This window comes from Trichechus manatus, unplaced genomic scaffold, assembly GCF_000243295.1.
Source record: "Trichechus manatus latirostris isolate Lorelei unplaced genomic scaffold, TriManLat1.0 scaffold00005, whole genome shotgun sequence".
In the NCBI taxonomy this organism is placed as follows: domain Eukaryota; kingdom Metazoa; phylum Chordata; class Mammalia; order Sirenia; family Trichechidae; genus Trichechus; species Trichechus manatus.
The window spans coordinates 27,057,240-27,070,242 of record NW_004443941.1 but is presented as its reverse complement, the minus strand read 5'-3'; the positions used below and the strand labels follow the sequence as shown (position 1 = coordinate 27,070,242).

Below are 13,003 nucleotides of genomic sequence, written 5' to 3'. Positions count from 1 at the left end.
TATGCTCTAAACCAGTGTCCAATATATGGTGCTCTTTCTCCAATAGCCAGGATTCATAGATCCAGGAATTCAGGAGTGGAAATGGGAGTTACATCACTCACTATTACCCCTAGTGACCCACTCACAAGATTTTTGCTTCCTGTGCCCGCGACCCTATGATCTGCAAGTCTAGAGGTCTTAGTTCCAAAGGGAGGAATGCTCCCACCAGGAGACACAATACTGATTCCATTGAACCAGAAGTTAAAAATGCCACCCAGCACTTTGGGCTCCTTATGCCTCTGGATCAACAGGCAAAGAAGGGAATTACCATACTGACTGGTGTGATTGATCCTGATTACCAAGAGGAAATTGAACTGATAGCACATAATGGAATTAAAGAAGAGTATGTCTGGAATACCGGAGTTCCCTTAGGACATCTCTTAGTACTACTATGCCCTCTCATTAACGTCTAAGGAAAACTACAGTAATCCAATTCTGACATGACTACTAATGGCCCAGACACTTCAGGAATGAAGGTTTGGGTCATCCTACCAGGCAAAGAACCACGACCAGCTGAGGTGCTTGCTGAGGGTAAAGGGAATATGGAATGGGTGGTGGAAGAAGGTAGATGTAAATACCAGTTATGACCATGTGTCCAGTTGCCGAAATGAGGACTGTAATTTTTATGAGTATTTCTTCCTTGTATGAGTGCATTAAATATTTTTGTTTTCTTCACTTATAAAATATAAGATGTAAACAGGGCTAGTGCATTATTTGTTGTAACAGTGTTAGTTGTATCATGTTAGGTGCAATTATAACTGTATAATTATATTTAGAGATAGTGTATGGTTTAGGGAGATATGTATGGGTGCCCAGTTGACAAGGGGTGGACTGTGATGGTTAAGAGTGTGTGTCAACTTGTCTGGGCCATGATTCTCAGTGGTCTGGCAGTTATGATGTAGTTTGGCCGCTATGTAATGTTGTAATCAACTCCAGAATGAGATCTGATATAATGTAATTACCTCCATGATAAGCTCTGCTATGGGAAGCTAGTCAGTTGAAGGGGAGTTTCCTTGGGAGTGTGGCCTGCATCCAATATATATGGAGTTTCCTGTAGCTGGTTTTTGCTTACTCTGGATCCTGCATCTGGCCTCTGGTTCTTGGGACTTGAGCTAGCAGCTTACCTGCCGATCTTGGGATTCATTAGCCTCTGCAGCCTGTGAACCAGCTGCCTGCCATCTTACCTGCTGATCTTGGGATTCTTTGGCCTCCATAGCCTGTGAGCTAGAGGCCTGCTGTCTGACCAGCCGATCTTGTGTTCGCCAGCCCCTGCAGCTACTTGAGTCAGGAGAAGCCTCCAGTCTGACTCACGGACTTGGGACTTTCCAGCATCTACAACCACGTGAGCCATTTCTTTGATATAAGTCTCTCTTTCTCTCTCTGTCTAAGCACACAACAAACCTGTTGCCGTTAAGTCAATTCCGACTCATAGCAACCCTATTAGACACAGTAGAACTGACCTATAGGGTTTCCAAGGAGTGGATGGTGGATTTGAACTGCTGACCTTTTGGTTAGCAGTAGAACGCTTAACCACTGCACCACCAGGTCTCCATATATATATATATATATATATTTGTATCTGTCTTAATTATCTAGTGCTGCTATAACATAAATAACACAAGTGGATAGCTTTACCAAAAGAAATTTATTCTTTCACAGTCTAGGAGGCTAGAAGTCCAAATTCAGGGTGCCAGCTCCAGGGGAAGGCTTTCTCTCTCTGTCGGCTCTGGGGGAAGGTCCTTGTCATCAATCTTCCCATAGTGTAGTAGCTTCTCAGTGCAGGAACCCTGGGTCCAAAGGATGTTCTATTCTCCTGGCTCTTGTTTCTTGGTGGTATGAGATCACCATGTCTCTCTGCTGGCTTCTTTCTTTTATATCTCAAAAGAGATTGATTTAAGACACAACCTAATCTTGCAGATTGAGTCCTGCCTAATTAACATAACTGCCTCTAATTCTGCTTCATTAACATCATAGAGGTGGGATTTACAACACATAGGAAAATCACATCAGATGACAAAATGGTGGATAATCACACAATCCTGGGAATCATGGCCTAGCCAAATTGATACACATTTTTGGATGACACAATTCAATCCATAACAATACGTACATGTATATACTCTTCACTTGCTTTGCTTCTCTAGAGAACCCAGCCTAAGACAACTATGTTGCCCCATTTCTAAGCCAGGAACTGAATTTCAAACAATTAATGTAATCATCATTACATAAAAATTATTATGTCTGTGGGGAACGTGAACATTTTTATGTTGGCTATTCCTGCCGACTGTGCACCTGAGAGGCGCCTGTTTCCAGGTGCAGCCACTTTCTCAAAAAAAGGACACCCTATCTCATTAAGGCTTGAATTGCTTAGAATGTTAAAACAAAACAAAGCAAAACCCATTGCTGTCGAGTCGATTCCAACTCATAGTGACCCTATAGAACACAGTAGAACTGCTGCATAGGGTTTCCAAGGCTGTAAATATTTGGAAATGGAAGCAAACTGTCACATCTTCCTCCCGTGGAGTGCCTGGTAGGTTCAAACTGCTGACCTTCTGGTTAGCAGCAGAGCACTTAACCACTGTGCCACCAGGGCTCCTTGTTTAGAATGGTGCAGCTCCCAAACTTCCATCTGAGACATAAACTGAGTTTACAGAACAATTCAGATGTGACACATTATTTTTTATAAACATGGGGGGGGGGCACTGTGCCAGAAAAATAAGAAGAATGAATGAAGTTAAAGAGGTCCATTTTATTTTTGTTTTAGTTTTTGAAGACCTACGCCCACTTTCCATTTTTTTAAATACAGAATTTAACCTAGTTTGTATGTACTTCATCTCTCCCTCTGTTCTGCCAGCCTTCAGTAAGCTAGTGTTGTCACTATGTGTTAATTATAACACTTGCGATTGTTCCCTGTAATGGAGAATTCTACCATTATCTATGTTATCTCTTTTCCCAGATTTCCCCCTAGCTGTAGGATATGAAGTAACAACAGTAGGAATGGCTTGAACCAGCTCATTTACCCTTTCACATGAACTCATATCTAACATTATGACCAATTTAAAGCTGATTGCATACAGAAGAAGAACAAGATCATTTAAATAATAACCGTTGTTAGTATATGGCAATGACCAACTTAATGCTGCAACATTTTCATAAGTATATAACCAGATTAAAATAGGAAGGAAAAGTACAAATTATCTAGAAGAGAGGGGAATGGAGCTTTTTAAAGAAATTTCAAACACTCTGAGGAAGAAAAGTACATAGTGCATTTGATATACTGAAAGAAGTCCAATATTGCTGACATATAAAGAACAAGAGGAAACTAATAACAATTATTATTTTTATAGCTAATACTTATTGAGCATTTACTCAATAAAAATAATACACTTTACATGCATTAACTCATTTAAGCCTTACCGCATCGCAATGAGTTAAGTACTAACATTGTCTTCAGTTAACAGATTGGGACACTACAACATGGCCATAGCCATCGACATGAAACAGAATAATGAGGGGAAGCAGGCAGAGGCCAGGTTACAAGGACCTTGAGGGTCACTTTAAAGAATAGTCTTTATGCTAAGGAAACCAACTGAAGAGTTTTCAGCAGGGCATCATATTTAAATTTATAAAGATCATTTTGGTTTCTTTGTGAAAAATAGAATATTAGCAGACATTTCTAAATTGTTCTCTAAGGGTCAGGCACTATCCTAAAGTCTTTTAAATACGTTAATTAATCCACATGCTATAATACAGGTATCATTTTTATTCTCAATTTACAGACGCAGAAACTGAAGCACAAAGAGGACAAATGACTTGCCTGAAGTTATACAGTTTGTGGCAGCCAATTTCCAACTCAAGCAAACTGACACTAACTTTGCTATACTGCAACAGGGGTGACTTGCACTAGAGTGCAGATGATGGCAATAAAAACACATGGAGTGATTTGGTAAGATAATTAGGAGACTTGGTGATGAACTAGGTATAGTGGGGAAAAAGTGGGATATGTCAGAGATGACACCAAGATTTATGGCTTACACAACAGGATAAGATAGTAGAGTGTTTACCGGGAGATGATAGGTTGAAAAGTAGGTTTAGATAGCGAAGTGACGAGTTCAAGTTTGAACTGAGTTTGAGAGTCTCAGACATCAATGGGTAGGTCTGAAGTGCAGAAGAGAGAGGCTAGGGCTCCAGATGGCCCTAAGAAGGAATCCTTGCCTATTATCCTCTATCGCTCCATACTTCATACTGTTTCTTCCTATTACTTTTCAGTCTGTGACTATTTAGTGTTATCATCGCTTTCCCCAGACCGAATCTTCTGTGGCAGATTCTCTGCTTGATTGTTACTCTTACGTACTCATGTCAGCTCCATAAATATTGGTCTAATGAACGAATAAGAGGCTGAATTAGAGAATCATATCACAAAATCTTTGACATACAGGAATTCAAGTTCTTGTACATATCCAGGGTCAAGAAATGCATTCTTACGAGGCATTTATTTTTTAACAGATCCCTTAAAAACTCTTCTTTTGTATTTAATTGCGAACCACTTATTTGAAACACAGACCTGTTGGTGCAGGTCTGCTATCTGGTTGTACTGTCTGAAAACAATGACCACATCCCTCCCCTCCCCTCTTTTTTTGGTTTGGTCTTTTTATTCGTATTATTATGGTAAAACGCATACTAAAAAATTGCTATTCTGACCAGTCTGAGGTGTACCATTCAGTGGCATTCATCATATTTACCATGCTGTGCAACCATCACCACTACCCATTTCCAAAAGATTTTCATCACCCCAAACAGATATCCAGTACTCCTTAAGTAATAACTTCCCTCTTTCCCCTACCCTGGTAATCACTGATAAACTTTTGTCTCTGTGCATTTCCTGTTCTAGATATTTCATGTGAGTGGGATCATACAATATGTATCTGTGATGGTTAAGATTGTGTGTCAACTTGGCTGGGCTGCAATTCTCAGTGTTTATATGTGATCACTCCTATGATTGACTATGCTGTGAGTAGCCAATTAGTGGAAAGGGAGTTTCCTTGAGGGTGTGTCTTGCATCCAAATATACCAGACTTTCTGGCTTTTTGCTCACTCTGGATCCTGTGGCTGCCTCCTGTTCATCTGACCTCTAGTTCTTGGGACTTGAGCTGTCAGCTTATCTGCCAAACTTCGGATTCGTCGATCTTCACAGCCTGTGAGTGGAGCCCTGCTCTCTGACCTGCCAATCTTGGGTTCACCAGCCCATGCAGCTATGTGAATCAGGAGAAACCTTGCGGTCTTGCCTGCTGATCTTGGAATTCGCTGACCTTTACAGCCTATGAGCAGGAGCCCTGCTCTCCATCCTGCTGATCTTGGGCTAGCCAGCTTCTGTGGCTGTGTGAATTGGGACAGGCCTCTACCCTGATCCATGGACATGGGACATTCTAGCCTCTACAATTGCATGAGCTGTTCCCTTGATATAAATCTCTCTATATACACATTTATATGCTTTACTGGTTTTGCTTCTCTACAGAACCCAGCCCAAAACAATATCCTTGTGTATTTTATTTCATTAAGCATTAGGTTTTCAAGGTTCACCAATGTTGTAGTATCTATCAGGACTTTGTTTCTCTTTATGGCTGAATAATATTCCATTGTTGTGTATTTCATTGGCCTTTATGTCTGTTCTTACATCAGCACCACACTGTTTTGGTTCCTGTAGCTTTATATTCTGTTTTGAAAACAGGAAATGAGCCCTCTCTATTTTTTTCTTCTTTTTCAAGATCGCTTTCACTATCCAGGGCCCCTTGCAATTCCATACAAATTTGAGGATTGGATGTCCCTCTTTTTTATCCTCAGTTCCTCTATGTCACCTGGCTGTACGTGCACTCCAGTTTGTCAGTGACCTTGATGTATGTCATCTGAAGCTGATCCTCTGACCCAACTCCCTCCCCCTGCCGCCATACACTGGAGTACCACAGTATATAGAGTAGAACTATCACCTTGTTTTGAAAAGTGCATTTTTATTAATACCAGCTCCAACTGCATTAAACTTTCTACTAGCTTCATCATGATTTACAGTCAACTAAAACACCATTTAAAAAAAATGTTTAAGTATCAAAATATTTGTGAAAATTTAAAGGCACTCTCAGGCATTTTCTTGGAATATGGAAAACAATGACCCAGTTTCATTTTCATGCTGTTTACTTCAAAAATTATCACTTTCTAAAATTCAACAATTTTGTATCAAAATTCAAACCTGTCCTTCTTTTATAACCCCTCTAGGGAATCGATCTTGAGGAAATAATCTACAAAGTTGCATTTTTAAAAAGTAAAATGCAGCATTATTTATACAAATTAAAAAATTGGAAATAATAAAAGTACCCAAATATAGGGTAATGGCTAAATCAATACTGGTACATCTACTATTAAGTAGCCATCAAAAATGGTTATTAAATGCATCCCATATTTTAATTAAGAGGAGTAATATGGGAAAATGCTTATGAAATAAGTAGGGGAAAAGCAGGATACAACATCTTACCTGCAGTATGATTACAACTGTAGAAGGACAAAGACTAGAACATTAACATTAATTTAGTCTGGGTGGTGGGTTGTGATAATTTCCCCCAAATTTTAATGAATGCATAACTTACAATTAAAATTTATTAACTTGTAACAAGATATAAAACTGACTTTCCCATTTCCTCTGATTCTACTTGTATGCACACTAGACAAGATTAAAACACTTTTTGTTTCACAAACGAAACAAAAAGAGAGAGGTTTTCCTATGTAACTGCAAAAGAGTTGGGAAGAATCTGTAAAAGCCAAACAAGTCCACTCACATTTCCATGAATTCTTTTGACTAGCATAGGGGAAAAAGCATAAAGAGAAGTATATGTGTATGAGAAAAACAATGCCCAAAATGGAAACTCATAAATTCTAAGTGGCAAAAAAGGCAGAGAATTAAAGATAGGGGATAAGAGCTGTAATAAATTCCCCAGAAGTAAAACAACACGTACTTGTATATGCACTTATATACGCACTTGTACGCGTATGATTTTCACATTTTTTCTCAGTAATGGTACCAAAAAGTTAGCTCAGGATAATTTTTCTGAATTATGATTAAGACATGAAATTCTGATTTATTTAAGTAAAATTCTGTGGAGTCTATCAATAATTTCATAAGCTTTTAGATATGAGAGCTAGAAAGGAGTTTGTAATAACTAAATCAGGTTTTAAAATAATCCATCTGATAGAAAGCATTAAGGCAAGAAATTTATTTATAGTTATACTCTAGCCATTTCTGGAAAATGGAAAACAATAAATCTAAAGTTCATTCCAATGGAGAATGACGAATATGTGAGGCATGGTAATTTATGCAATTAAGTATGTTTTTTAAAATTAAGCTAATTATATCCACCATTCTATGGTGCTTTAATGAAAAGGAATATGAATAAAAAGTGTTTATTACAGTGCCTGGCAGTTGTGAAATGGCAGCTCTTATCGACAGTAATAAACTGCAAAATTTTAACTGCTGCATCTGGTTTACATGCTTATATTGTTATATTGTGATAGTTATGTCATCTGAAGCTGATCCTCTGACCCAACCCCCTCCCCTCACACACACTGGAGTACCACAGCATGTAGAGTAGGACTATCACCTTCCTTGTTTTGAAAAGCATTTTTATTAATAAGCCTAATCAACTTGGCTAGGGCATGATTCCCAGAGGTTAGGCAGATAATATGTAATCACTCTCCTATTTGTGATCTGATGTGAGTAGCCAATCAATTAAAAGGGTAGTTTCCTTGGAGGTGTGGTCTGTATCCAATATATATGGACGTTCTGGCAAAGCTTGCTGTCTCTAGTTCTGCATCCGACTAATCATCTTCTGACATCTGGTTCTTGGGACATGAGCCAGTACCGTCTGACCTATCAATTTTAGGTTCGTCAGCCCCTGCCCACCTGAGTCAGAAGATGCCTCCAGCCTGACGCCTGACCCACAGATTTGGGACTTGCTAGCCTCCACAACTGTATGAGCAATTTCCTTCAAATAAGTCTCTCTATACACAGATTTACTTATATATGCTTCAATGGTTTTGCTCCTCTTGAGAACCCAGCCTAAGACATATACTATGATAGTAATTTTACAGACATGTAAAAACTACTTATAGGACTAAAGAATCCGCCAAAGATTCCCTCTCTTGATAAAAATATGCAGGATAAATACAGAGACATATGTACTTTTTTAGATGTACATAAGGTCATAGAGAGACTTTTTGCTCTCATTTTATAGATGAGGAAACTGAAGCCCAAAAAGGGTTAGGTTGCCCAAAATGCTATCTCTAGTTGATAGCAGAAACTAATTTACAAGAGACACCTGACTTTGAAGTTTAGTTCTAATTAATTAAGAATTCAAATTATAATATTAACAAGAACTTAGAAAGCAAATAGAAGATAACTTCTTATACTGTTAAAACTTATCAGATTAAGCTTCAGAAAGAAATCTACCGGCTCTATTGATACTTCTCTGTTGAGCTTCATGATGCTGGACATTCATGATCAAATAAATATGATTTAGGATAAGAAAAACCTCATGGGTTGGGCAGTAAAACAATAATTCTTCAAACAGATCTTCCTTTGATAGACATGATCATAAAAAATTGGAAGCTGAAGTTGCCAGTGGCTCAAAAGGGCTTAGAGAACTTATAAAGATGCCTGAAAGAGAGAGAAGGAGGGAGGTATAGGGAGGAAGGAAATAATTATTGTTAATGCATGATGCAGTATACCTTGAAGTGGGAAATGATGGAAAAAGTCTGGGAGGAACCAAAACAGGAGAAAATGGCCAAGGCAGAAATAAACACAATCTATAAATAGATGAATGAAAAAGGCTTACGTGCACACATGCACATGGGCAAAAAACAAGATTGAAATAGTCTGGCAGTTCCTTAAAAAGTTAAACATAGAATTACCATTTGACCCAACAATTTCACTCCTAAGTATATATCCAAGAGAAATGAAAACATACATTCACACAAAAACTTGTATATGAATGTTCATAGTAACACTATTCGTAATAGCCAAAAGGTGGAAACTCAAATATTCATCCATCAATGAATGGATAAATAAAATGTGGTATAGCCATACAATGGAATATTATTCAGCCATAAAAGGAATGAAGTACTGATACATGCTATAACACTGATGAATCCTGAAATGATTATGTTAGGTGTAAGAAGCCAGTCACAAAAGACCACATATTCTATGATTCCATTCATGTAAAATGTCTAAAATAGGAGAATCTATAGAGACAGAAATTCGATTAGTAGTAGCCTAGGGCTGGGGAAATGGTGGAATTGTGAGGTGATAGCTAAAGGGTACAGAGTTTCTTTTTAGTGTGATGAAAATATTCTAAAATATTTGATTGTGGTAATGGTTGAACAACTTTGTGAATATAATAAAAACCATTGATTTGTACACTTTAAATGGGTGAATTGTATGGTATGCGAATTATACCTCAATGAAGCTGTTAAACAAACCAGAAGAATAACTTTGGAAAAATAAGTCTGAAATGAAAAAAAAAAAAACACTGTAGAAATAAAAACCAGAGAGAAAGCACCTAACTGAGGTAGCTGAAGGAGTGATTAAGGAAGAAAGGCAAGGGCAAGTGAGTTGCCTATAGGCAAAGGTATGAGAGAAAATAATAAACTACATGGCTAAATAATTACATACTTGGGAGTGGTCAGAAAAGTGATGTGCTTTTGATAATATAGTCTGTGTAATATTGTTTGGCAAAACTTGGTGTTTAAAATTTGCTAAGCGATGTGGCAAACACTCATTTTATCAATTGTCTATTTAACATGGTAAAATTCCCATTGCATGAGAGACTGGCAGAACTATAATTATGTCTAATTCATTTTTGTATGCCCTGCATCAATTAGCTTGATGCCTTATACACAGGAGGCTCTCAATAAATATTTGATGAACAAAACTAACCATCATAGCCAGAACTTGAGGCTCTGTAATTACAAAACATAACTGAGGCCAAATTTTAGTCATTTATAAAAACCAGAACATTATACCACAGTTGAAACATTTTAATGGACCTTTAAATGACTTTTAATTCAATTAACAACTAAAATATACACAAGCATAATTTAACAATTCAATATGTAAGTAAAAAGATCCATCAGAAAGGTAAGGACAAGCTGGGAAACGATAAAATGTTGTGACTTCTTTTATACTATATAAACACAAAACAGACACTTTTTGTTATCTTGGTAACTTAAAATTTAAATTCTGCTTGTTTTTCAATTAAAAATTTTGCTGACAGATGTTGAATTTTAACCTATGTTTTCCTGACAATATCAATAGACTGTCCAACTACATGATACAATTATATTTCCCCCATTTAAGTTTAGAAACTATGGCTCAGTGTCTAAAAAATAAATTAATTAATAAAAGAGAATCGTTACTAGGAGAAAAATGAAAACAAAATTACCACATGATACAAATAATTACTCCTCAAAATCAATAAGTGGTGTGAGCATTATTTCACTTAGCATACTTGGAAGCACTATATTACCAACATACAAATAAAATAGACTGAAAGCATGGAATGATACAATAGTTATCACTAATTAGGTGCTAGCTAACAATGTAAATAAAAATGAATGGAAGAGAAAATTAAAAAAAACTTGTTTTTAGCTTAATTGTTGGAGCAGAGTATGTGGCAGGGGCTGGCTGCCGGGCAGCTGCTTTAGCCTTGCTAGCTTGGCTTGCTCGCACAGCAGTTTCCAAACGCACTTTCAGCTCAGGAGCAGCCCCCATTACTGTCTTGAAAGCATGTGGATACAGAGGTCCAATATGCATTAAATTCTGGAGTGCAAACTCATGAAGATCTTTGGAAGCTTTTCTTGCTGAGGCAAAAGAAATTTCATCCAGCAGGTACGAGATCAACGTTGGAACTAAAAGAGCAAGTAACTGGACTCCTGTAAATAACAAAAATAATGTATGAAGAACCTGAAAATTACAACAAAATTTAATTTAATTTTTTTACAATGGTAGTCTGAATTATAATAAAATATAAGTAAACATGCACAATCGGAGATCTCAATGATAACTCATGACTAATATTAAATATTTACTAAATGGCCAAGCTATTAGGGCTGGAGACCAGGTTTGTTAGTATTGTGTATTTTACATTTACATTAATTTGTTTTATTAAAAAAATACTACACTACCTGATTTTAGAACCTACTATACTGCCATGATAGTCAAAACAGCCTGGTACTGGTACAACAACAGATACATAGACCAATGGAACAGAATTGAGAATCCAGACAGAAATTCATCCACCTATGAGCAGCTGATATCTGACAAAGGCCCAAAGCCCATTAATTGGGGAAAAGACAGTCTCTTTAACAAATGGTGCTGGCATAACTGGATATCCATCTGCAAAAAACTGAAACAAGACCCATACCTCACATCATGCACAAAAACCAACTCAAAATGGATCAAAGATGTAAATATAAAATCAAAGACGATAAAGATCATGGAACAAAAAAGAGAGACCTAATGCTAGGAGCCCTAATACATGGCATAAACACAATACGAACCATAAGTAACAATGTACAAGCACCAGAAGAGAGACCAGATAAATGGGAGCTCCTAAAAATCACACACTTATGCTCATCAAAAGACTTCACCAGAAGAGTCAAAAGACAACCTACAGACTGGGAAAAAATTTTTGGCTATGACAAATCCAGTCAGCATCTAATCTCTAAAATCTAAAAGATACCATAAAACCTCAACAACAAAAAGACAAATAACCCAATTTAAAAAATGGGCAAAGGATATGAACAGGCACTTCGCCAAAGGAGATTCTCAGGTGGCTAACAGACATGTGAAGAAATGCTAACAATCATTAGCCATTAGAGAACTGCAGATCAAAACTACAATGAGATATCAGCTCACCCCAACAAGGCTAGCATTAATCAAATAAAACACAAAACAATAAATGCTGAAGAGGTTGTGGAGAGACTAGAACACTTATACACTGTTCGTGGAAATGTAAAATGGTACAACCACTTTGGAAATCGATTTGGCACTTCCCTAAAAAGCTAGAAATAGAAGTACCATACGATACAGCAATCCCATTCCTTGGAATATATCCTAGAGAAATAAGAGCCATCACACGAATAGATATATGCGCATCCATGTTCATTGCAGCATTGTTCATGATAACTAAAAGATGGAAACAACCTAGATGCCCATCAACGGACAAACGGATAAACAAATTATGGTATATCCACACAATGGAATACTATGCAACGATAATGGGCAACGATGAAGCCGTGAAACATCTTATAATACGGAGGAAGCCGGAGGTCATTACGCTGAGTGAATTTAGTCAGTCACAGATGGACAAATATTGTATAAGAACACTATTATAAGAACTCAAGAAAAGGTTTAAACACAGAAGAAAACATTCTCTGATGGTTATAAGTGTGAGGAGGGAGGGAGAGTGGTATTCACTAACTAGATAGTAGACAAGAATTATTTTAGGTGATGGGAAGGACAGCACACACTACAGGGGAAGTCACCACAACTGGACTAAACCAAAGCTAAGAAGTTTCCTGAATACAATCAAACACTTTGAGGGACAGAGTAGCAGGAGTAGGGATCTGGGGACTATGCTTTCAGGGGACATCCAGTTCAACCGGCATAACAAAGCTTATTAAGAGAATGTTCTGCATCCTACTTTGGTGAGTGGCGTCTGGGGTCTTAAAAGCTTGCAAACGGCCATCTAAGATGCATCAATTGGTCCCAACCACCTGGAGTAAAGGAGAATGAAGAACACTAAAGACGGAAGGAAAATATTAGGCCAAGAGACAGAAAGGGCCACATAAACCGGAGACTTCATCAGCCTGAGAACAGAAGAACTAGATGGTGCCCGGCTACCACCAATGACGGCCCTGACAG

The 13,003-nt window shown here is 37.6% G+C and overlaps 1 protein-coding gene across 2 annotated transcripts in view; it reads right to left on the bottom strand.

Annotated features, from left to right (window-relative positions):
* Positions 1-10,228: 10,228 nt before the first annotated feature.
* The window catches only part of HEATR5B (HEAT repeat containing 5B), a 114,650-nt gene continuing 111,875 nt past the window's right edge, over positions 10,229-13,003 (bottom strand). For both annotated transcript variants that reach the window (XM_023736033.1, XM_023736041.1), the window contains one exon: positions 10,229-11,010. In XM_023736033.1, coding sequence (XP_023591801.1) covers positions 10,706-11,010 — 305 coding nt within the window. In that variant the 3' untranslated portion in view covers positions 10,229-10,705. The remainder of the gene's footprint in view (positions 11,011-13,003) is intronic.